Here is a 22,231-nt window from a genome sequence, read left to right as displayed (position 1 = left end):
GGGGGGGGGGGGGGGGGGGGGGGGGGGGGGGGGGGTATTTACTGTATATGCTTAACTCCTTGGTGTCTGAATAACTGGATGGCCAATATCTGTTTAGATGCTACATCTTTGGCAGTTTTGTACTGATGCTTATCCTTGTGAAAACCTTTTCAGCTATATGGAAATGAACTGTTGCGAGTTCAGTCTTGGTGAGGCTATTAAAGCAGTCGTAAATCAAGCTATGATTCCAAGTCGGGAGCGCCAGGTGCAGATCATGTGCGATTTACCTGTTGAAGCATCATCCTTGTACTTGTTTGGAGACAATTTGAGGATTCAACAAGTGCTCTCAGACTTCTTGACAACTGCTGTACTCTTTACACCTCATTTTGAAGAATCATCCGTTCTATTCAGAATTATTCCAAGAAGGGAGCAGATTGGAGCCAAGATGCATGTAGTGCATCTTGAATTTCGGTAATACTATTTATATACTCAGCTTAGCCATATGATCACCTCCATATAACTTGTTTAGTTATGAAAAGAGATTTCTAACTTGGTGAGATCTTTTGAGATCTTCGGTCATTGTATCCAATCTGATCCCAGTTAAGTTGTTCAGGTTTAAGAATTGCTAACATTTAAGTCAAACAGGGAAGATTATAGGCAAACATAATAATATTCCTCTAAATGTCTGTTTTGAGTCAGCAGTGTATTAGATGCATGAATAATGCCCACCAACATTTTTCCCCTCCGAAATTTGATTAAATACTAAATATATCTCATTCTTATCTTTTTCATAATGGAATTGGTAGCCATGGCATTTTGTAAACATATGCATTTCTCCGCTATTTTACTTCTATTGAATGGTCTGTTTATCTTCCAGGATCACACATCCAGCCCCGGGGATTCCAGAAGAGCTAATCCAGGAAATGTTCAACTATAGCCAAAGCATGTCGAGGGAAGGTCTTGGGTTGTATATAAGCCAGAAACTTATTAAAATTATGAATGGCACTGTGCAGTATCTCCGAGAGGCAGAGAGGTCATCATTCATAATCTTAGTAGAATTTCCAGCATCTCTACGAAGTGACCATCAATAACTTCAATCATCAGTGTGCTCACCGCCTGCTTGGGGAGAAACTGCACCTTAATTATGGCAGAGGAGTACTCAAACATCATGGCTTGCCCGATCTGCCTCGTCCTCTTCAGCAACAACCATAATAAAGAATGAGTGGTGCAAAACCAGGCTCGAGTTGATAAAACAAAATGGCAGTAACGTTGCATCTGCATCTGCAGCTGCCTCCCGGTGTGTGTGTGCTCTGCAGCAAAGGGTTTTGGCCCTTTTGTGGTTCCTCCATTGAAAGCAACCGAACATTCTGCCTTGTACAGTATTAGCTGGAATCAGGAATTTTCTGCTGGTAATTGAGTTAAACCAGCAACCTGTATATGACTTTCCTGATTCTTAACCTTTGAGCATGGACTGAAGTAGAAATAATCTAATGATCATCAGTTTTCGCATTCATTAACCATATCACTCTCAAGTTGTCGGGAACTCCCCCGAAACTTTCCCGTTACATGAAACTCCCCCTTCCCCTGTCAATTAGAATGAATGTAACATTTTGCTGGATTACCACAGTTTATAGTGACTGAAAAGAACAGGAATTGGATATATCCAGATTTCAGTACAACAGTTTCACCCTGCCACCATTGTTAATGTTGCTACTCCATGAATGAATGTCAAGGTGAAATTTGCCTGCATTGAAAGTGACATTTTTGTTTTCATTTCCTCTGTAATCCCATTCATATCATGGTATTACTATTGAAATGTTTGATTGTTATTATGAAAAGGTACAAATATGTTGGTTTTTTTTTTTAATCATTAACCATATTTTATATAATTTTCAAATCAAGCAATAAAATGGATTTTTATGCAGGTTTAACTTGTACAAACTTTCCTTGGGCTAAAAAGCCCATAACATTAGTTTGGGCCAAATCGAATTGTAAGCAAGGTAGACCAAGACCATGATGAACTATTTAATGTTGTGGACTGCAAAGCAAAGGGAGATTAGGGGTCAAATATTTTGGATTTATTTTGTTTTGTTTTTGTGAGCCCAGTCACCATTTTGTGTATTTTATTTTATATTTTATTTTATTTTCATTTGCAATTTATTGTTTTTCTTTTAATTAAAAATTTTAAAAAATATAGCAAAGTGAGACCGTCTCATAGATCCTTGTCTGTGAGACGGGTCGGGTCAAGATGAAATGTAATACTTATACTGGTAAATATAATACTAAATCAGGAATAAAATGTTTATTACTTATATGAAAAAGGTAATACTTTTGAAGAAAATGTAATACTTTTACATTTTGATGTAAAAGTATTACATTTTCATTTTTAATTCTATGATATAATGTATGCTTTAATTTGTAATATTTTTTAAAAATTATGTTGCCACATTTTTTTTAGGAAAAGATTTCGATATTTCGGTACTTACTACTCTAGCGTTATCACGCCAAAGGGAAAAAAAAAAAAAAAAAAAACAATTAGGGTGGAGATTTACAATTTTGTTATATATCCTCATGCCTCTTATTAGTAAAACAAACTTTTTCTTCCTCACTCGCGTATTTTCTTTAATACTACGTATTTTTTATAACATATGAATTCGACTATTAGTTTATAAATATATAAATTTTATATACTAATACTAACTTAAATATTTACAAAATTAAATTGTTAAGTCCTATTAAATGAACAAGACAAACAAAATGAGACGGAGTGACTAGTACATTTTTATTTTTATTTATTTTTTAACCACTTGATATGATCAAAATACTTTAACTTGTATTTTAAAAATTAGATTAAATGACACCTCAAAAAAAAAACGTATTTTTAAAATGGACAAGGAATAACTGCACATACTCCTATTTTCGACTCCATTTTCTACCCTTTGTTTACCTGTCATATTTTGATTCATTTTTAAAAAATGAACCACAGGTTTTATTACATTATTTTATCTTCCCTTCAATAAAATCAATACATGTAGCCAGAATTTCATTCCCTTGAAGTTGATTTAGCAAATTCCAATAAATGAGTTGAATATAATGGTGTGTGTTGGTAGCCAGAGAGGCAAAGATTTAAGAATATTGAGAGTGGGTCCCAGGATTTAAAACACGTGATCGAGCATGCTGCCTGCATGCAGAGAAGAAGAGAAGAGAAGAGAAGAGAGTGCAGTAGCAGAGGCTTATTATTACCTGGCATGGGCATAGGCATCACTAAATTTCTCAAACTGCCAAACACTGGTGTCATTTTCCTTTGGATTCTTCATTTCACACACATCTCTCTTTCTCTGGGTACCACTTCAGAGTAGGCCCCACCCCCAGTACATGGCAGTTGTGGGGTGCGTGCTTGTACTTTCAGCTAAAAGTGTGCAATCAGTAAGGAGACAACTCACACAAAAGAAAGATTCTGCACTGCACTGCAAATTATATGGCCTTTCAAATAATACTATGCGTCCGTATATGAATGATCTATCAAGATTGACCACTCATCCAACACAAACACACATTTATTAGCACGGAAGAAAACCAATCTCAAAGATTGACTACAATCTCTATAGTCTTTTCAAAAAAATTATTTTTATATTATGATTGGACTGAATTTGTCAACCTTGAGGTTTGATCTTAGTCCAAGCAAAAAAAAAAAAACATAAAAATTAAATTCTTGAGCTTGGCCCATGTGAGACTCGAGCTGAGGCCAAGATTGGAGCAAGAACAACCCAATCAATATAGTATTATGCCACTAGTATCAATCCTAAGAAGAAGAAGAGATTCAGCCATGGGAAATGGCCGGTCACCTCGAGCATGCATGTTCTCACGGACTGTTTTTCGTGACCATGTTAGACCCAATGAATAAACAGGTCAACTGGTTAGCTTGCATTATGGGTAAAGGGATGTTAATAGCGTTAAGGGTTGTTGCCTTAGACGCTGAAGACTGATGGAGTTAGGCACACCGACCTGATTGAGCGACCGATGCAATTCAAGGACACAAATGGGGTTCATTCATCACCAAAAAAAAAACTATTATTGCATTTTGTCCTTTTACTCGGGTTTATCCCATCCCTCAATTGGTTCACTTTGGAGCCGAGAAATTAAACTCCACCAATATTCATGTCCAACTTTGTCCATCCTCTGATCTATCTTCAAATGCTAATAATTCCACCGTACCCTACCGGTGGTGGCTCTTAATGCTATTGAGCACCAAAGTCCCATAAATGAATAATGGCATCATTGGTACAAGCCGCTACATGCCTATCATCCCCTACTATCACATGCACATCCCCTAATCTTTCCCTAAAACTATAAACATATCTTCCACCCTCCGTCTCAAAAACCCTAATCACACCCCCCGCGCACATTAGCGCGTACCCCCCATTCATGCATGCAAGAACCACCCCTTCAAAGCCACCGCTACTCCTAACGTTTAACCTGCACGTTTCTCCCAAATCCTCCGCCCGGCGAATGCTGGCCACGCCACGGTCGTCGGCGACCATGAACGATTCGTTATCGGCGTCGAACGAGCCCACCATGAGTCCTCCGGGAAACTCTTCTTCCCCTATGATGAAGCCTTGGTTTCTTAGGTCGAAGACGATGAGGCGGAGGCTGGTGCACGCCACCACCGTTTCTTGGCTAGTTACCCGGACTCTGCCCACCGGCGCCGTCAACTCCGTTAGGAGGTGCCATCCCATTACCGCCTCTGGATCGGTCAGTGTGCCGCCGACGAAGACTAACTCCTCCGACTCACCGTCCCATACGTGAAATGCACGTCCCGGAACCCCTGAAAATTTTCAAATCTTGATTAATTAGCCAATTAAGTTTATATGGGAATTCATGACATCGAGTCTCAGTAAAGACGGTATTACCTCTTTGTGCTTCAACAGGTTAAAAAAATATGTAAGAACAGACACTACAAATTAATAGAATCAGTTGTATTCAAATTTGGGAAGACCGAGCCAAATTCAGCAATTGGTGGCTAGGGAATTGGACAGAAACTAGGTCCTACCTCGAGCAATCTAAAAAAATAAAGTTACTTCTAACTATAAGTTTTAGTATCACAATCAAGTCTGGGTGATAAGCTTTCATAATTCTGTATTGAACTTTGGAATATAAAATGGATAAACTGAAATTAAAGTACCTGCATAAAGGCCAACCCACCACAGATCACAGCCGGTGAAGTCAACTAAAGCCCCGTCATTGACGACGTGGCCTAAATGGGCTCGGCGAGGGAGGCCGGGGTTTCCGATAACAACGACGTGAATATCACCATCCTGGGAGGCAAACACAAGGCGCGTATCGGACAAAATGATCCCGGACACGGCGCTGGAAAACCGGCCCAGGCGATCTCGGTAGTGAGGCCGGAACGTGGACAGGTGAAACCTACTGGGAATATGGAACAAGCGAACAGATCCATCGGAGAATCCCGCGGCCAGGTGGTGGTCGGAGAGCACCACACGGCAGCAGCGGAGGCCGTTGACGTTGTCGGTCGGTGGCGGATCGAAACGGAGGTTGGTGTAGATGTACCTTCCCATGCGGAAGTTGTTAGCCGTTTGATGCCAGTATATGTATTCGTCCCGCCACGTGTTGTGTTGGATGCCACGGCGGCGCCGGTTCCATACCCGCCCCGTGAGGCTTTGCCATAGGAGATCGGAGCGTGACACAGCTCGCCATGTTGAGCAAACCTATTCAAACCCGATAGATAGTCACTAACCCTTAGCTTCAGATTACAGAATACAAAATTTTTAAAAATGTACGTTCTAAGATGCATGTTAACTTGTGCCCTAATACTAAATTTTCATTCTTTATTTATAAATGTTACCCAGACATTAGATGAGCTTCCATATATACTGTTTAGTTTCGACATACTGAATCTACCTAAAACCTAGACGCATGCAAGCATATATTTTCTGATGAAACGAACCAATTCTGATCTTCATGCGAAAAAGTTCTTATCACTATTTTCCATAAAGCTGATTATTGGTTTTTTTAGTTTGAGTTCGTTAGCTACGAATAATCAAAGTTGATTTTCTTTATTCTACAAAACAGACGATGAGAACTGAGTTCTGGTAATATAAGTAATGATAGGAAACGACTACAATGTATATACACTAGTAGAGTCCTATACCTATACTTAATACACAAAAGATATACAACAGATTCCTAATACAAACTTGAACCCAATACAAAGTTGCAATGTAGGCTTTCCCAAACTCAAAGAAATTATTTTATATTAGTAAATTAATCTTTGATATAAGATAAATTATCCCAGTGTAAAGCATGCATGTAGATTAAGTACCGGAAAAGTTGGATCTTGTGCGGCATTCAAGTCAAACATAGAAGTATGTACGGAGTATAAAGCCAAAACATGTCCAGATAAGAGTTGGCATTCGTAAAAAACAACAAATCACTGTTCCCCATTCCCACACATCCCAAGCCATAGATGATCCAACGTCGCAGAGACCAAACGGGGGAGACAATGAATGGGGATTCTTTAAAAACAAAAAACAAAAGCCAAAAGTAATGGCTGTTCCCCATCCCCACATCCCCCAACTAATTGCACATTACTGTACAATGTTATCAAGAAAAATAAATATATAGGGAGTCGATCTCTCGGCAGTCTCAAGGGTCCCTATCAAACCTAGGGCTAGCTAGCTATTATGAACTTTTTTCCTGTTTTGTCTGATATGGCGAGCTAGCATATATATGCAGCCCCGAAAAGGGCAGCTGAATGGCAACGGAAATGGAGGATGGAGGATATAATTTGCATTGGGTCAAAAAGTTGTGAAATTTTATTTTAAAAGGACAGATTTGCTAGAACTTGAAAAAGGACGAGGCAAAGGAAAGGGAAAGGTAATATGGAGAACCAAACATCCCCTTTTTTCCTGTCTTCAAGATTCAAACATTTTCCCAGTACGGGCAAATCCAAATATGTGCAATCCAAAAATGGACATTTTCTCATGAAAATGAAAGGTGGCAGTCACTTCATATGTTCCACCACCGGAGGACACTACACAAAAAAAGACAATGAAATATTACAATTTCTTTTTAGTTTTTTATTTAATTCAATTTTATTTTCTCTAATAATAGCCCACCCCATATTATAAAACTAATGTTTTAAAACCTAGCTAGCTAGCTAGCGCACACTCAGACTTTCTCTCATTTGTCTTCTTTTGACCCACTTCACCAGTGCTCTGCCAATCTCTTTTTACTTGTGAATCTTATTAAATTTTACCTTTTCGATAGCCACACTTTGACCGGTCCTTCCCTAGACTTGTCCCTAACTGCTTCTGCTTGGGACAAGTTTAAGATCAGACTCAGTTTCAGACCAATCCTGAGTTATACAAAAATCAGGACTGCCCTTTACAGGAGAGGTCCCAGGACAAAATACACCTCAAATCACCCAGATTTGCAATAACAAGCTTTTTTTTACTCAAAAATTACTAAATATGTTTTTTTTTTTAGTACTGCTGACTCTATTACAATGTAGTATTTGTTCATAACTACTTTCTTAACCTACTGAAGCACAAAGAGTCAATATCGCCTCCACTGATATTCGAACCCACCCCTTCCAATAAGAGAGTCCTGATTTATATTTTCCTTTTTTTTGAAAGGGGTAATTTATATTTTCCTAAATGTTCTATTAGGTTGGAATGTGGGAGCCAGAAAATATCAAAAGCAACAAGACCATGCAACCTTGACATCATAATCAATACTATCTCAAGAAAAAAAAAAAAAAAACTCTAAATCGCGAGCGAAATAGGAATCAAATCGCCTATATTTTCAACTACAACATTTTTGGGCTCCAACATTTCCTATATTCAATTGTTTTTTTCTTTTAGCTAATAATTGTAACTCAAAATATTGTAAGGTAGTGTTTGATACGTAAGAATGAGACCGACATGGATTTGGTCAAAGATACGCACCAACCCAAGTCCTGGCAAAATCATTAGTTCTAATCCCACTTTTTATGTGATATTTGTTCACAAAAACTTCTCATCCTCTCTCTCTGCGTATTTGTTGTACAATAATACGTACACAATATAACTACTTTGACCACTCATCGGAAAGCAGTTAGATCACTTCTAAATCCAATTCAGAGATTTTTAGAACAATTTTTTTATAAAAAAATTTTAAAATATTTTTATAATTTCGAAATTAAATTGTTTGTGTTTATTGATATTTTCAAGTAGTAAATTTCATTCATACATTAGTATTTAAAACAAATACTGCAAACAAATAAATAAATAATGCAAGTCAAATCTAGGACTCATATACCAGGGGAAGAATGAGATTTATTAATGTGATTAGATTAGATTAGGTTTACAGTATTTGAATCAAACGCGTAATACGGACGAAATACGGCGGTGTGGAGAATACCTGAAACATATTGGCCAACGCTGCGCCGGCGGCGAGGCGGCCAATGTTACGAGAAGCGTCAATGGCGACTTGAAAAGCTAAGGCTTCGACGAAAGGCTCCGGCCAGACGCCGTTGGCCGCCTTCATGCGGCTTCGAGACGACGACGATGATGGACCGGGTTCAAACTCCTCCTCCTCCTCTCCGCCGCTTCCGTCTCCACCGCCAAATCCTTCCGGCGAAGAAGGAGCAGATGGAGACGAAGAGGACATATATATGATGAAAGGAAGAAATGTATGATTGTATGTGTGTGTATATATATGTGTGTGTGTGTGTATGAATGTAAAGGCGAAAGAGTGAGTAATAGTAACGTATTGAAGCTAAATCCTAAATGGTGATGGTTGAAGACAAAAGAAGGTAAGCCAAATGTGGAAAAAAGGAAAGGGATAGATAGACATTGAGACAGATGGGCCCCAATACAAAATCGAAAAAAGACTTTTGGAATTCCGTTTGATAGTGCCGGTGACCTTGCATTAGTAGGTTTAATTTAAGACGGTGATAATCAGATTACTTATTATAATAATTATATTAAGATAAATTTAAATTTTAAATTTGAGATTCTCTCGTTATTTATGTTCTTGTCGAAGTAAATTAATACAGTAAATAGTAAATTTCAAACATTAATCTCTTTTTTCAAATATTACTTACTAAACCACTAAACTAAGTTCATGCACGCATTATGTTTTTGCAGGCATGTGGAGGAACACTTGTGTAGTTGTGTTTCATCAAAGCTGGGGGGGGGGGGGGGGGCTGACTAGCTCTTTTCAACTTTTACTTGTATAATTACAAATTTTTTTGAAAAAATTATTGCAATTCAGCAAGCATATATCATTTGTCTAATTTTATGTATCTAAGGATAGATAAAATAGACTGCCGTAGAAAATCCTTTTGTTATGTTTCATTTGCAATCGTAGGTATGTTTGGTTTTAGGTACAAATAGGGATAAGTCCACTTATCCCAAAATATCTTTAGCCAAATCTAATACATACCAAGTGTATTTTTGTATACATGAAACTCCCATATGTATTATACAACAACAAATATAGTACAAGAGTTTGCAAGTAGAACAAATGGTAACAGACTAACAGAAATGGACTGCATCAACCTTGTAGTCCTTTGCTGACTTAGGTCATAATGTGGAGTTTACCCAGTACACACTCTCTGGTAATGGTTGCGAGTTGCCTCGTCACTCGAAGAATGAAAGTGAGCAATCAAGCAGAGAACAGTCTGGGAAATCTTCCTTCCTCAATAGGACAAAAATGAAATTACAGGTTCATTTTCTTCACAGATCTTGTGGACGAGAATACCCGATGCAGTATCTAACAGATTACACAGGAAAAAGCTCCAGAATGTGTCCAAAAAGGACCTGAGGGTTGAGAATATAAAAGACAAAGACTCAGGAAGTCATTCAAAACATATGGTGGAAACGTACCTTGGTAGTGACAATGTTGACTACGTGAAGATTACCAATCGTTTGGGGAACACTCCGACTATGGCTGCAACATCAAATGTGACAATGTTGACTACGTGAAGACTACCAATCGTTTGGGGAACACTCCGACTATGGCTGTAACATCAAATAATTGTTGGAGCGCAGAATGAAGAGGATCTTGCAACCATCAGATGCTAAAAAGCAAGCATAAGTGTGGCGAAAGAGGGCATTGATATAGAGTTAGACACCCAATCATCAAAGGGTGAGACTGTAAAGCAACAGCACAACCAAACAGCTCTAACGAAGAATGGCTTAATGCTCAATGACCCAAAGAATTTCTCCTGCTGCTTCGACTCTGTCAAGACCAATCTAAACATCAGCTTGATATGGCAGTTGCAGAAGCTTAAAACGAAACCATTGCAAAAGAATGAGTCTAGCTCAGCAGCCAAAGATGCAGAGAGATTCAAGGATGAGTTATGTATTTTCTGATTTTCTCTATGGATAAATGATCTTTACCTAGCATGCTTATCAGTCCTAAAACAAGCAAATGAAGACTTCACAAGCTACAATTGAAGCACATGCCAAGATCTATAGAACAAGTGCTATTGTTCAAAGGTTCATGTAAACATGTTGACCAATAATTTTTCTTCTAAATTTTCCTTCAGTTTGTATGGTCATTATCGAAAATATAAATAACTAAATCTTGATATAAATAATATAATGCAATCTTGATTACTGCCATGAAATGTGTCAAGTTCGCAAAGAAAACAGACAGTACATAGACCAACAGGTCATGTACAATTCTCAGAAAATATGCCCTTTAATTTGTACATAGTAGTGATAGTGATGAAGCAGTAATATACTGTCAGAAATTTTTTTAAAAAAAATTCAACTTACCATTGTACGATTGTACTCGTGAGCTTTCAGAGTGAAAATATGAGTTGGACAGCATTTCACCTAGAGCCAAAGATTCGAGTTTGGTCAAAACCTTTGGGCATGAGGCATCTTGCTTCAATCTCCTGGAACAGCTTTCTGACTACTTCCTCTTTGCCACATTTACAAAGTCCATCAAGAATCTCAGTCAAGATAACTGAGTCAATAGTAACAGATCTTTCTTGCATCTCCTTCAATACTTGCAGTACTCCATCATAATCCTCATTCTTGACGAATGTGGATACTAACATATTGAAAATAGATTCATTTGGGTGACAACCAGCTCTGACCATACTTTTGTAGAGTTGAAAGGCACGATCGGAGTTCTTCCTTACACACTGTCCAATAATGAGGGCAGAGAAAGTAGAGGAATTCGGTACCAGGCCTACCTTATCAAGTTCTTTCACCAAATAAGCCGCTTTCTTTGTTTTCCCCTCCCGGCAAAATCCCAATATCAACGCATTATAAGTCAAGATATCAGCCTTAACTCCATTACTCGACATCTCTTCATAAAACCGATTGCCCATCTCACTGTTTCCAACTTTGCTGTATCCATTGATCATTGTATTGTAAGTAACAACACTCGGAGCCACACCAACTCTTTTCATCTCGCTGAAAAGCTTATTAGCCTCGTGCAGTTTCCCTTCCTTGCATAACCCATGGATAAGTGTACCAAAAGTAACATTATTGGGGCAAACCCCATTCTGCTCCATTGAATTCTTAAGCTTCATAGCAACATTGAACAGGCCATTATTACAGTGCCCCGCAATCAAAGTGTTATAAGACACAACATTAGGCTTCAAATTAATATTCTCCATTTCCCTAAACACTTCAACAGCCTTTTCCAGTTTCCCTGACTTGCAAAACGCACCAATAACCATATTCACAGTATATACATTAGGCGAAACCCTAGACCTCTGCATTTCCCTGTAAAACGCCAAGGCAATATCGGCCCGGTTCAAGCTCATCAACGAGCTAATGTACGCATTGCAAGACTCAACGGTGGGGAGAAACCCATATTCCTTCATACTACAAAACATATCCGTAGCATTCCTAAACTTCTTCATATGTGCGCATGTTTTAAACAACAAATCGAAAACGCGGGGCGAAGAATCACAAACCCTATATGAATATAGCACGGCATCGAAGAGCTTACCTGGGAGATCAATGCCCGCTTCAATCGACTTCCTTACAATGGACTCTGCCGACTTAAACTTCCGGTTCTTAGTAAGAACATGGAGAATTATCGAACGAGTCTCGAGGGTATGCAATTTAGGGTTTTTAAGCTCAACCCATCTGAAGAACTCGAGGGAAAGTACGTAATCCTTTTGGGCTTTCAGCAGAACGTGCTTGACTCTGAACGGCGTTAACCGGGAGGCTAAAGATTCGAGCTTGGCCCAGTCGGAGTGAGTGAGGTGACTGTGAGCTACATTCACGAAATCAAGGTCTTGACCTATGGGTTCCGGAATCGTTCTGTGCGGCAACGGAATTTGGGTCCGATTCCTTCGCTTCGAGTTCGCGGAAGCAATCGATTGCACTAGATTTTGGTGGGAATTCTTGGCGGAACCGACAAGTATTGAAAACATGCGAAGCTGAAGGTTATACATCGATTCACAGTTCAGAGCTTCAGCATAATTGCTTAAGCTTCTGCAAATCAATTTGTTTCCCTGACCGTGGCAAGTGAGGAAGAAGATGAAAGCCTTTTTTTGCTTATCCGACAGTATTGGGCCATAAGCTTGAAAAAGTTTAATTCTTTAGGCCCATTACAAAATGGACGATTGGACACTGTGTCTATCGAGTAAGATTTGGCCCGGATCCAAATTATTTTGGGTGGCAATACTTTTTTTTTCCTAATAATATTTTATTTACAAAAAAGTTACAACTGCTACCTGAATGTGTAATTTGGGTATAACCTATCTTGTGACTCTTGATGGGGTTACGGACAATCCTACTTACCCTATGGGATTCACAAGTGCACTCCCCGCCCTCAAGAGACTCACAAGTGCACTTCCCGGTCTCAAGAGGGTTCACAAGTAGGCTTCTCAACCTCATGAGGGTCTATAGTGTATTTTTCGACTTGAGTAGTGTATGTCTACTTACCGACGCATTATCAGTAGACTTCCAGGGTGTCATGTAAGTATTAATAAATTGGACGTTGGGCTAATGGTACCCTTTTGATTCTTGAAAAATAATATTAAATAATTGAGCTAAAAATGAGTTTGGGATGCAAGTATAACCCCGTTAGTGGGGTTATTACAAGACTAATGTTTTAGGATGAGTTCGTCTCGAAGAGAAGACCTAGTAGAAGAGGATAGATGATTTCAAGTCAATTCGATGATGTCTAAACCACCTGCATAATCCCTATTTATAGTACTACAAGAGTCAAGGATAACATAAAAAATGAGTGGAAACCAAACCTCAAAAGTTCTAGACCAGAAGATCTCCAAGCCACCACCCACCAACCAGTCGCCCTGTTCGCACGCCTTCATGCATTAAAGTCGCTAACCTCCCCTAGCCAAGGGTGTGGCTAGGTACATGGACATTGGGCAACAAAAAGACCCATTTTATTGCCTTATATTATTTAATTCGTTATTGCAATAACCTACAGCGCTATCTGCCCATTGTGCCTCTATCGTGGGGCATTCGTAGGCCCGTCATTTAGTGGGGCAAGGCACTATGAAGCCTTGTCTCCTATTCACTACTTCTTTACCTTTGCACTTATACTCTTAGATTTTATACTTATTCTCACTTGTAATCCATTCCTTTGCCACTTTTCCAATTTTTGCGCATTGAAACCTTATACTTTATACCTTTTCAAACTTTGACCCTCAAACTTTTCACAATTCTTATATAGACCCCAAAACCTCCAACATTTGTACTTCCAAAGCTATATTTTTGACCCAATTCACACCCTTAAACTTATCCTATTTCTACCCATGCCCAAAAGCATTGCCTAGGGGCTCCAATCATCCTTTAAACCCAAGTAACTCTCATATATACCTCCATTTATTGAGTCTACTGAACCTAGGCCTAATTCCCCATCAAGTTTTAATATAAAAATTATTTGATGACAAATTAATGCTCAACATGATAATTTAGTTGACAATAAAATTGATTGTTAAGGTATAGACATTTTAAGTCAAGTTTCATATTTGATATATTTGAATTTCGTATTATCCAACAATTTGAATTAATTTTTATTGTAGAATTAGAATTTATCTTGCATGTTATATTTTTTATATATATTTTTTTTTGAATTTCTTCACTAGTTACAACTTATTGCATAAAGCATACTACTTTGAATACATGTACTTCTTTTTTATATATCTCCACTACTTTTATTTGACACTATATATATTCAAATCATTTTAATCTACAACCTCTTATTTATATAACTTACAAATAATTTAAAATGTATAATTTTCAACATCATACTTTGTACTCAATGCATCATCTAAGAATCATATACAACTTTATATTATTTGGACAATCCAAAGGAAATAAAGGGGAATGGAATCTCTCTTTATTGAAGATAATGTTTGAATGAACAAAATGCAAATCTAGTACCACGTTTGACCTACTTTCAAATTTTTTGTGTATAAATTTGTCATATTTTTATTGAAAGAAAATTTTTCATATATTTTGGTGGTGTACATTGTTAGTACTTTTTTTTTTTTTTAATACATTGTTAGTACAATTTAAATAGTATTCACTATTGTATAATTTATCTCCATTTCTCATTTTTATAGTCAGTAATTAAATACATTAAGCAACTTATGAATTGAGATTAAGCGTTATTTTCATCATATCTATGACGAATTGAACTTTTACAAATTGATGATAAATAATTAGCGTTATAATCTTCCAAGTATTTGATGCTCGCCAATAAGTTTGTGACAATGTGTGCATACATCCATCGTTTATGGAATTACGGCTGATAAACACTTTAATGATCTTGTGCTCTCACCATCTTGTTTTATATAATTTATATTTTTCATGTTTTTTCCCATGGTATACAAAAATAAAAATAGAGACTTAGTAGTACAAACATCAATGACATAAGTAATGTCCATTAATTCGATATAAAATGGTGTGATGCAATTTCTTTTGGTAGTGCAAACTCTTAATTTAGTTAGATAACAATAATGATACTTTGAAAAGTAAAGTTTTGCATTGTCATTATTATTATTATTATTATTATTATTATTTAAAAAATCCCAAAATAATTATCATGGAAAATGCCATTTTATTTTCGTGGGCTCCACATTGTGGTTAGTTTTCATAAGCATTAAATACAAATTTATTTTTATTATTATTTAAAATCTTAACCGCACAAAGGTTAACTCTATAATTAGCATTTATTTTTCATTTATTGTGTATTTCCTATTTTATTTATTTTTAACTACACCCATTCACAAAACACAGTGCAATTTCAGTGTAGTTGAAGTAATAGTTGAGTCCAAAAAAAAAAAAAAATACTTACCCACTCTGCGTTTCCGACGGGATCTCGCCGTTCCGCCGCCGCCGTCAACTGCCGGAACTGTAATTCTGATATTATCATTATTATTATTACAAGCACTTTTCTTATTTTAGAGTTAAAAATTTATTTTTTTATTTATTCAATTTATTATTTTGCTTTTTCTCAGATGGGTTTACTTTAAGATGTGCCCTAACCCAAATCACTCTGTAGGCTTGGTTTAGATCTAGACAGCAGCAGCAAAGTTCGGGATCAACCGGAGCTCCTGATGATCCGGGTCGGGTCGGATTAACGTCTTATCTAGGTGAGTAGTTTTTAGTTTAAGCTCACTCTACGGGGGCTGGTGTTGGGTGTTTGGTATTGTGAACGAATTTTGATTTTTGGTGTTTAATTATGGAAGTTTAGCTTGGATCTCGGTGTTTATGTTGATAATTATGGATATATCTTGGTGATTTGGATTTATTATTTAATGGATATGTCTGTGTATCTGGTCGAGTTGAATTCGAATCAGAGTTGAAATTTTTTTGACTTGAGTTTGAATTCGTTGCGCAATTGTGTGGCTGAGCTTTAAGCTGCTTTTGAAAGGTATAGATGTAAATTTACCTTTCATCCCTTTAAAGAAATATCCTCTTGGCCTGGGTTTTTGAGTATTATGATTTTTACCATGATAATTTATATGAATTCTGGCTTTTGGTTCTGTTATTGGTATTGTTGAGTGTAAATTGAGAAGAAAATGCTAAAATGATAATTATGTTGTATTAATCAGACTTTAATTACTTAATTATGGAATATAATTGAGGAATGAGGATCATTTGCTTGGGTGCCAGATTTTTTTATTTTTTTTTAAAATGAAATTAGATATTCGTGATTAGGGAAAGAAATGTAAAATGAGTGATTGTTAATTTATGTGATTGGTCTTTGATTGCAGGGATAATATGACTGTCTTAAGAAGTGGGATTCAACAACTTCCTCCATTTGGCTGCTGATTGGCTTCCCAGCTATCTTTGTGGAAATTTGCTGTCAGATCTGGATTTTTTAGATGGAACCCAACGTAGATGAGGCTCTTAGAGCTAAGGTAAATGCTGAAAAGAGATTTGCTGAGAAGGACTTTTTGGGTGCGAAGAATTATGCTTTGAAAGCTCAAATGTTGTGCCCTGATTTAGAGGGCGTAGCTCAAATGGTGGTAACTTTTGGAGTTCACAGTGCTGCTGAGATGAAAATTAATGGAGAGATTGATTTCTATGCAATCCTAGGATTGGACCCATCTGCAGATAAGTCTCATGTGAAAAAACAGTATAAAAAGATGGCCGTGCTACTTCACCCTGACAAGAACAAAAGTGTTGGAGCTGATGGGGCATTTAAGCTTGTTTCAGAGGCATGGACTGTACTGTCTGATAATGGTAAAAGAAGCTCTTATGATCACAGGAGAAATATGTACTCTATGCACACTACTACATCTGGCAATTTTGATAACTACAAGTCTTCAGCCTCTCAAAACAGACTTGATACATTTTGGACTGTGTGCTCCACCTGTCATGTTCAGTATGAGTATCTCAGAAAGTATGTAAACAAAAGGCTTTCTTGTAAGAATTGCCGTGGCGTTTTTATTGCTGTTGAGACAGGGTTGGCCCCAGTGGATGGTTCCTATCCATACTGCTCCTGGTCCTATAGGCCTGAGAATGGGCACCGGAGCCATGGAAGCGGCGTCACATATGTTCCAGGAGCATCTGTCTATTGTGCAAATAATGGGGTCTCCGGACGTCATTCTGGACATGGCTCAGACTATGCTTCCAATTTATCCTTTCAGTGGATTCCTGGAAATTCCTCTAGTGTCGCGGATCCCAGTGGATTGTCTTCTGTCACTGTTTCCCAAAAGGAGAAAGTAAAGGGCACTAGACAAAGAGGTCATTGGAAACAACACATGAAAAAGGTGACAGCTGATTATGTTCCACTTGATGGGAATGCTATTCATAATCCACATCAGGGGGCCAAACGTGGTAGGCCTGCTAAGAAGATGAAAGTTGAATTTGAAGGAGCTAATAATTCTGAAGTGCCTTCTCAGACTGCTGTGGAAGTGGGAGTTGCCAATGTTCGTAATGTGAATCCAAAGCATAATTCTAAGCTTTGTACTGCGTCTGAGACTTGTTTCAAAGTTCCTCCTGCCCCTGCTTTGGATACAAGACAGTTATTAATTAACAAGGCCAGAACAGTAATATGTAAGAAGCTGGAAGAGATAAAGCTGGTAGAGGAGAAGAAAAAGGCCCTTGCTGAAAATGGGGAGTCCAGTAAAAGACCTAAAAGAGAAGGTCGGGCCAGTGCAGGACATCAATCAGAGCTAAGGAAAACAGGCTCCATGACAATAACAGTCCCAGATTCTGACTTCCATGATTTTGACAAAGATAGAGCTGAGGAATGCTTTAAACCGAAGCAAATATGGGCTCTATATGATGAAGAAGATGGAATGCCACGCTTGTATTGTCTGATTCGGCAAGTTATCTCTCTAAAACCATTCAAGATTCATATAAGCTACTTAAGCTCAAAATCAGATACTGAATTTGGGTCAGTGAATTGGTTGTGTTCTGGTTTTACCAAATCCTGTGGACATTTTAGGGCATTTAACTCTGAAATTGTTGAGCAGGTTAACATTTTCTCTCATCTTCTGAGTAGGGAGAAGGCTGGTAGGGGAGGTTGTGTTAGAATCTTTCCCAAAAGTGGGGATATTTGGGCTGTATACCGGAACTGGTCACCAGATTGGAATAGATCAACCCCAGATGAAGTTCGACACCAGTATGAGATGGTGGAGGTCCTTGATGACTATTCTGAAGAACTTGGTGTCTGTGTTGCTCCTTTGGTCAAAGTGGAGGGATATAAGACTGTTTATAAAAGGGACAGTAACAAGGAAGCCATTCGGTGGATTCAGAGAAGAGAGATGTTGCGATTTTCACATATGGTTCCATCTTGTTTACTGAAAGGGGATGGCACCAACATACCAGAGGGATGCTGGGATCTTGACCCTGCTGCTACTCCAGATGAACTTCTCCAGGGAGTAGATAATATGGAGCATGAAAGGTCTGCACAACCGGAAAATTCTCCCAGAAACAATGCAGCAGAAGAACCCTCTGAGAATAAAATGGAACAATGTGCCGCAACAGATCTTGGGCAACAAAAGAACTCTGCTATTTCAGATGAGTCCTATGAGGTGGCTACAATTGGACTACAGGGGGTTCAAGATATCTCAAACCAAGAAGAAAACCAATTAAAACCGCCCAATGAGGTTCCTCGATTTGCAACAGATGTGCATAACAGAGAAAAACCTTGCCAAACAGAACATTTCAGTTCTACTCCAGGCCCTGGTGAGCATCTCCATACTGTAACCAAGGTATAGCTCAAAGCAAAGGAGAATGGAAACAGGTGATTAAGTTCTGAGGTCTCATTTTATCATTAGTCTAACACGATTGAGATCAAGTTGTACAGATTTGAACACACAGCCAAGGATGAATCCTCGAAACATTAGATAGCTGGGAGGATCGTAAGTGATCCATAGCATATGGAGCCCCATTGTTTGAGGTGGCTCCATATCTGTATGTGCAACTTTGTAATAGTTATTCATATTTACCCTTTCTTTTACATAAATGCTACAGTAGTTATTATGTACGGATTAATGTAGAACGAACCATTACCTTTGTGCTTTTTTGCTTTATGCAATCTTGTTGGGACTGCACTTTTACAGTTTACTGGGGTTTAAGATGATATGAAGAATTCCTTGTACTATTGAATTGCAGCAGGTTTAACATTTAGCATACATGTTCAGAGTTGGTGATCTTGATGTTTGAAATATGATTTTGTGGCTGCTTCTTCAGTCTTCACCTTCTTCAAGGAGAAATGACCATTACTTCTTAATTATTATGTTTTCTTTTTGATAAACAAAAATTTAGGTGAGAAGGGATTATACTAATCCAGGATTAGCTTATATTAACCCTTGCCACAAAAAGATTATTGGTAATAGAAATATTTGAAAGATTAAACGGGAGGGGTTGAAGTTTTGGTAATAGAAATAATATAAATATTTGAAAGATTAAATAGGGAGTGTTGAAGGTTGAAGTTTTGGTAATAGAAATAATATAAATATTTGAAAGATTAAATAGGGAGTGTTGAAATTGTTCGTCTTTTAAAGATTATTTAACCCAAGAGTTAATATTTTTTTTAAAAGAAAGAAAAAGAAAAAGAAGCTATCATGCCTATTTCAACCGTTTTCACCACTTTCTCAATCACACCTTAAAGTCTATTATCCTCGTTTTGCCTTTTCAATCACACCCTTACTTAAGAAGGATTGTTTGTATAAAAAAAAAAATAGAACTAGCTGGTAAAAACACACTAGAACTAACTTATATGTGCACTAGCAACGTCTACTGAGCACGTTAGAGTGGTTGTCAATTGACGACCACCTTAATTATTATTTTTCTTATTCCTATCTCCTTTTCTTTCCTTGTTGCCTTGTTGGATAAACAAATCTGGAAAAAAAAAAACCAAAGTTTTATGCAATTGATTTGGTAAAATGATTTTTCTTTAGAAAGTTGGTCCAAATTCAAGAATTCAACTGAGCAAGGACTTCGTTGGTGTTCCAAAACATGAAGTCATCATCAGTCATCACGGAGTTTACCGAGAAACGACGTCGTTTGTTGGTCGAGAGGTTACCTGAATTCCTGCTACCCCCAACTGGCCAGGCCACTCTACAACAAAATATGAGAAGGCGAGACGCAAAAAACCCACAACTGAAAACAAAGAATTCAATGAAGAGAGTGGCAATGGATCCTTATATGTGGCATAAAATTGCTGCAATTTCTGGTACGCCCAGTAAAACACTTGCACAAATCATATCATTTATTGCAAAACTCTTCAACTTTTACCCTCTTAATTCACTTTCTTTTGTACAAATGTGTTAATGATTTTTTTGGCTCAAAAACAAAATCCTGAAACATAAATCAACGCATAACAGGTGTGGCTGCTCTTGGATTGGGCACTTACGGCGCCCACGCATTCAAGCCAAAAAATCCTGCTTACAAAGAGGTAGTAGTCTCAGTCCTGATTTCATTGTCACAGTTTTTCAATACATGTCTAACGAATCTTGATTGTGATTGAATATGAGGAAAATCCTAAATTTATAATTTTTTTGTTTCCCATTTGATTGTGATTGGATACGAGGGAAGGTCTGGCAAACTGCATCACTATATCACTTGGTTCACACAGCCGCTCTTCTTGCTTCTCCAATTACCAAACGACCTCACATTGTTAGTTCACCTACCCCATTCGACTCTTTCTTTCCATAATTTTTTAAGGGAAAATTTCAATTTTTTTTCTTTTGTTTTTCAGTTATACCCGTGTTAAGTCATAAGTTATATTTGTGACTTTCTTCAACCCTAAGTTATGTGCGAAGGACTATTTCTGCACTTAATAAAGTGTTTCAGACTAAGACGTGACTTTGCTCATAATTTAGGGGTTAAAATGGTAGCACATATAACCCCGACTATGTTTGTACCAGTGGTATAACTGGAGAACCAAAAAAATGCACTTTTTCCTTTTTTTTGGTCTATTCTTTTACTGGATTGATGTATATGTTTCTCTTGCCCGTGGAAATATAACTGTCTTTTTTATGCTTGTGTGTTTGGTTGTAGTTTGGAGGGCTTTTAACTGCTGGAATTTGTGCGTTTTCTGGAACGTAAGTAATTATTTCCTTGACTCCTTACTCTAGGATGGTTGTTGGCAATGTTGTCGTTTGAATGGGGTGTAGCACCTATTAAAAGTCGGGAATGGACAAGGTAGCTTTAAGTTTGTAGATAATATCAGGGGAAGTAATAGAAGCAAGTGTTGCTTTTGTAAGGAAGGCTTTACGTCGGGTTGAAGCATGACTTAGAGCCCTTTGGTGTAAGTCGTGCATAAACTCAGTGCCTTCACAGATTAGCTAAGGACTATTGTTTCACTTCTCAGAAGAAAATGAAAGGAAGTTTCCGGAAAAAGAATTAAAATTTTGGTTTTCAAGCCTGTTCCATTGATGTTTTCCTTGGGGCTGTAAAATAGTCCATGGCAGCCTTTTACATGTTTCAGTATTTTCGTTTATAATAGGCATAAAATACTTGGCTACTTGAACTTAGACTAATCTGCCATGGTGCCATGCTAGTCAGGGGCATAGTAGGAGTCCCATGGGGACAGGTGGAAAGTGTTTCATTATTTTATTTCAAGTGCATGTGTATACTCTCGTTGATTAGAGGTCTGCTCTTGCAGGTGTTACGCAGTTGCATATCTTGAAGACAGAAAGTATTCTAAGTTAGCACCATTTGGTGGTTTTGCATTTATTGCTGCTTGGGGAAGTTTGTTGGTTTAAAGGTTGGACCTTTTGATGCAGTATTGCAGTTGCTACATGTGGTCGATCAATACTAGAAACTCTGATCTGGCCAAATGAATATCGTTACATCACATACTTGTGGAATTTCTTTTGCAGTAATTAAACTATCTTGTTCTCCTCCTTAAGCTATGTAAACCAAATCGGCATTGTAGCAACCCTCATGATTCTTGAATATAAATTGATATAGTAGTATTTCTGTCTCATATGTTCCAGACTGATTTTGCTATTCTGATAGTCACTTAATGAATGTGAATAATATTTGCAGGATCTAACATAAACGAATGTCTTGCTCGGTTTGAATTTTGGGATTGATTGAATCTTATTGCAGAATTGCAATGCCTGACAAGACTCTGTTCTGCAACTTCCTGCCACTTAGAATGAATTTCAGAAGCAGAAGAAGACAAGTAAAACCAACATCAAGCTAACTACTTTACTTTGTAGTTTATCAATCATGGATATGGGAATCACTGAAGACACACACACAAAAAAAAAAAAAAAAAAAAAAAAAAAAAAAAAAAAAAAAAAAAAAAAAAAAAAAAAAAAAAAAAAAAA

At 37.5% G+C, this 22,231-nt stretch overlaps 5 protein-coding genes across 10 annotated transcripts in view; 3 read left to right on the top strand and 2 right to left on the bottom strand.

Moving 5' to 3' along the window:
• Positions 1-1,499, top strand: part of LOC116029332 (phytochrome C) — a 6,861-nt gene extending 5,362 nt beyond the window's left edge. For 2 of the 3 annotated variants that reach the window (XM_031271282.1, XM_031271283.1), the window contains exons 5-6: positions 154-450; positions 857-1,070. In XM_031271282.1, coding sequence (XP_031127142.1) covers positions 154-450; positions 857-1,070 — 511 coding nt within the window. Of the gene's footprint in view, positions 1-153; positions 451-856 lie in introns of all 3 variants that reach the window. The other variant, XM_031271284.1, reaches the window with a different exon arrangement.
• A 2,529-nt stretch (positions 1,500-4,028) lies between these two features.
• LOC116030913 (transcriptional regulator STERILE APETALA-like) lies at positions 4,029-8,649 on the bottom strand. The gene is made up of 3 exons (XM_031273282.1): positions 8,401-8,649; positions 5,162-5,705; positions 4,029-4,804 (listed from the first exon to the last, which is right to left on the bottom strand). The coding sequence occupies exons 1-3, from the start codon at positions 8,647-8,649 to the stop codon at positions 4,218-4,220; spliced, it is 1,380 nt and encodes a 459-aa protein (XP_031129142.1). The 3' UTR covers positions 4,029-4,217.
• A 659-nt stretch (positions 8,650-9,308) lies between these two features.
• LOC116028386 (pentatricopeptide repeat-containing protein At4g26680, mitochondrial) lies at positions 9,309-12,474 on the bottom strand. 2 transcript variants are annotated; one of them, XM_031270094.1, is made up of 3 exons: positions 10,767-12,474; positions 9,870-10,224; positions 9,309-9,756 (listed from the first exon to the last, which is right to left on the bottom strand). In XM_031270094.1, the coding sequence occupies exon 1, from the start codon at positions 12,407-12,409 to the stop codon at positions 10,823-10,825; it is 1,587 nt and encodes a 528-aa protein (XP_031125954.1). In that variant the 5' UTR covers positions 12,410-12,474; the 3' UTR covers positions 9,309-9,756; positions 9,870-10,224; positions 10,767-10,822. The 2 variants fall into 2 exon arrangements, with proteins under 2 accessions (XP_031125954.1, XP_031125953.1); XM_031270093.1 differs by having other exon boundaries at positions 9,309-10,224.
• A 2,714-nt stretch (positions 12,475-15,188) lies between these two features.
• Positions 15,189-19,055, top strand: LOC116029387. Of its 2 annotated transcripts, none has more exons than XM_031271369.1 (3): positions 15,189-15,344; positions 15,493-15,583; positions 16,208-19,055. In XM_031271369.1, the coding sequence occupies exon 3, from the start codon at positions 16,319-16,321 to the stop codon at positions 18,662-18,664; it is 2,346 nt and encodes a 781-aa protein (XP_031127229.1). In that variant the 5' UTR covers positions 15,189-15,344; positions 15,493-15,583; positions 16,208-16,318; the 3' UTR covers positions 18,665-19,055. The 2 variants fall into 2 exon arrangements, with proteins under 2 accessions (XP_031127229.1, XP_031127228.1); XM_031271368.1 differs by having other exon boundaries at positions 15,202-15,344; positions 15,449-15,583.
• An 811-nt stretch (positions 19,056-19,866) lies between these two features.
• LOC116028902 (transmembrane protein 256 homolog) lies at positions 19,867-21,882 on the top strand. 2 transcript variants are annotated; one of them, XM_031270757.1, is made up of 5 exons: positions 19,887-20,124; positions 20,276-20,346; positions 20,487-20,567; positions 20,952-20,995; positions 21,559-21,882. In XM_031270757.1, exons 1-5 carry the CDS (start codon positions 19,908-19,910, stop codon positions 21,656-21,658), a joined length of 513 nt encoding a protein of 170 aa, XP_031126617.1. In that variant the 5' UTR covers positions 19,887-19,907; the 3' UTR covers positions 21,659-21,882. The 2 variants fall into 2 exon arrangements, with proteins under 2 accessions (XP_031126618.1, XP_031126617.1); XM_031270758.1 differs by lacking the exon at positions 20,487-20,567 and having other exon boundaries at positions 19,867-20,124.
• The last annotated feature ends 349 nt before the right edge of the window (positions 21,883-22,231 follow it).

The sequence above is a fragment of the Ipomoea triloba genome, chromosome 9, assembly GCF_003576645.1.
Source record: "Ipomoea triloba cultivar NCNSP0323 chromosome 9, ASM357664v1".
Classification (NCBI taxonomy): Eukaryota; Viridiplantae; Streptophyta; class Magnoliopsida; order Solanales; family Convolvulaceae; genus Ipomoea; species Ipomoea triloba.
Note: the sequence above shows the minus strand (reverse complement) of the source record. Positions and strands in the feature narration are given on the sequence as shown.

What these genes read in the sequence shown, in the direction of transcription:
- LOC116028902 (XM_031270757.1), top strand. Translation starts at nt 19,908, where the DNA reads ATGAAGTCATCATCAGTCATCACGGAGTTTACCGAGAAACGACGTCGT. An exon ending in TTACCAAACGACCTCACATT is followed by an intron (nt 20,568 to 20,951) that starts GTTAGTTCACCT and finishes GTTTGGTTGTAG; the next exon opens with TTTGGAGGGCTTTTAACTGC. An exon ending in ATTTGTGCGTTTTCTGGAAC is followed by an intron (nt 20,996 to 21,558) that starts GTAAGTAATTAT and finishes CTGCTCTTGCAG; the next exon opens with GTGTTACGCAGTTGCATATC.
- LOC116028386 (XM_031270093.1), bottom strand. Translation starts at nt 12,409, where the DNA reads ATGTATAACCTTCAGCTTCGCATGTTTTCAATACTTGTCGGTTCCGCC.
- LOC116030913 (XM_031273282.1), bottom strand. Translation starts at nt 8,649, where the DNA reads ATGTCCTCTTCGTCTCCATCTGCTCCTTCTTCGCCGGAAGGATTTGGC. An exon ending in CGTTGGCCAATATGTTTCAG is followed by an intron (nt 5,706 to 8,400) that starts GTATTCTCCACA and finishes GGGTTTGAATAG; the next exon opens with GTTTGCTCAACATGGCGAGC. An exon ending in GTGGGTTGGCCTTTATGCAG is followed by an intron (nt 4,805 to 5,161) that starts GTACTTTAATTT and finishes GAAAATTTTCAG; the next exon opens with GGGTTCCGGGACGTGCATTT.
- LOC116029387 (XM_031271369.1), top strand. Translation starts at nt 16,319, where the DNA reads ATGGAACCCAACGTAGATGAGGCTCTTAGAGCTAAGGTAAATGCTGAA.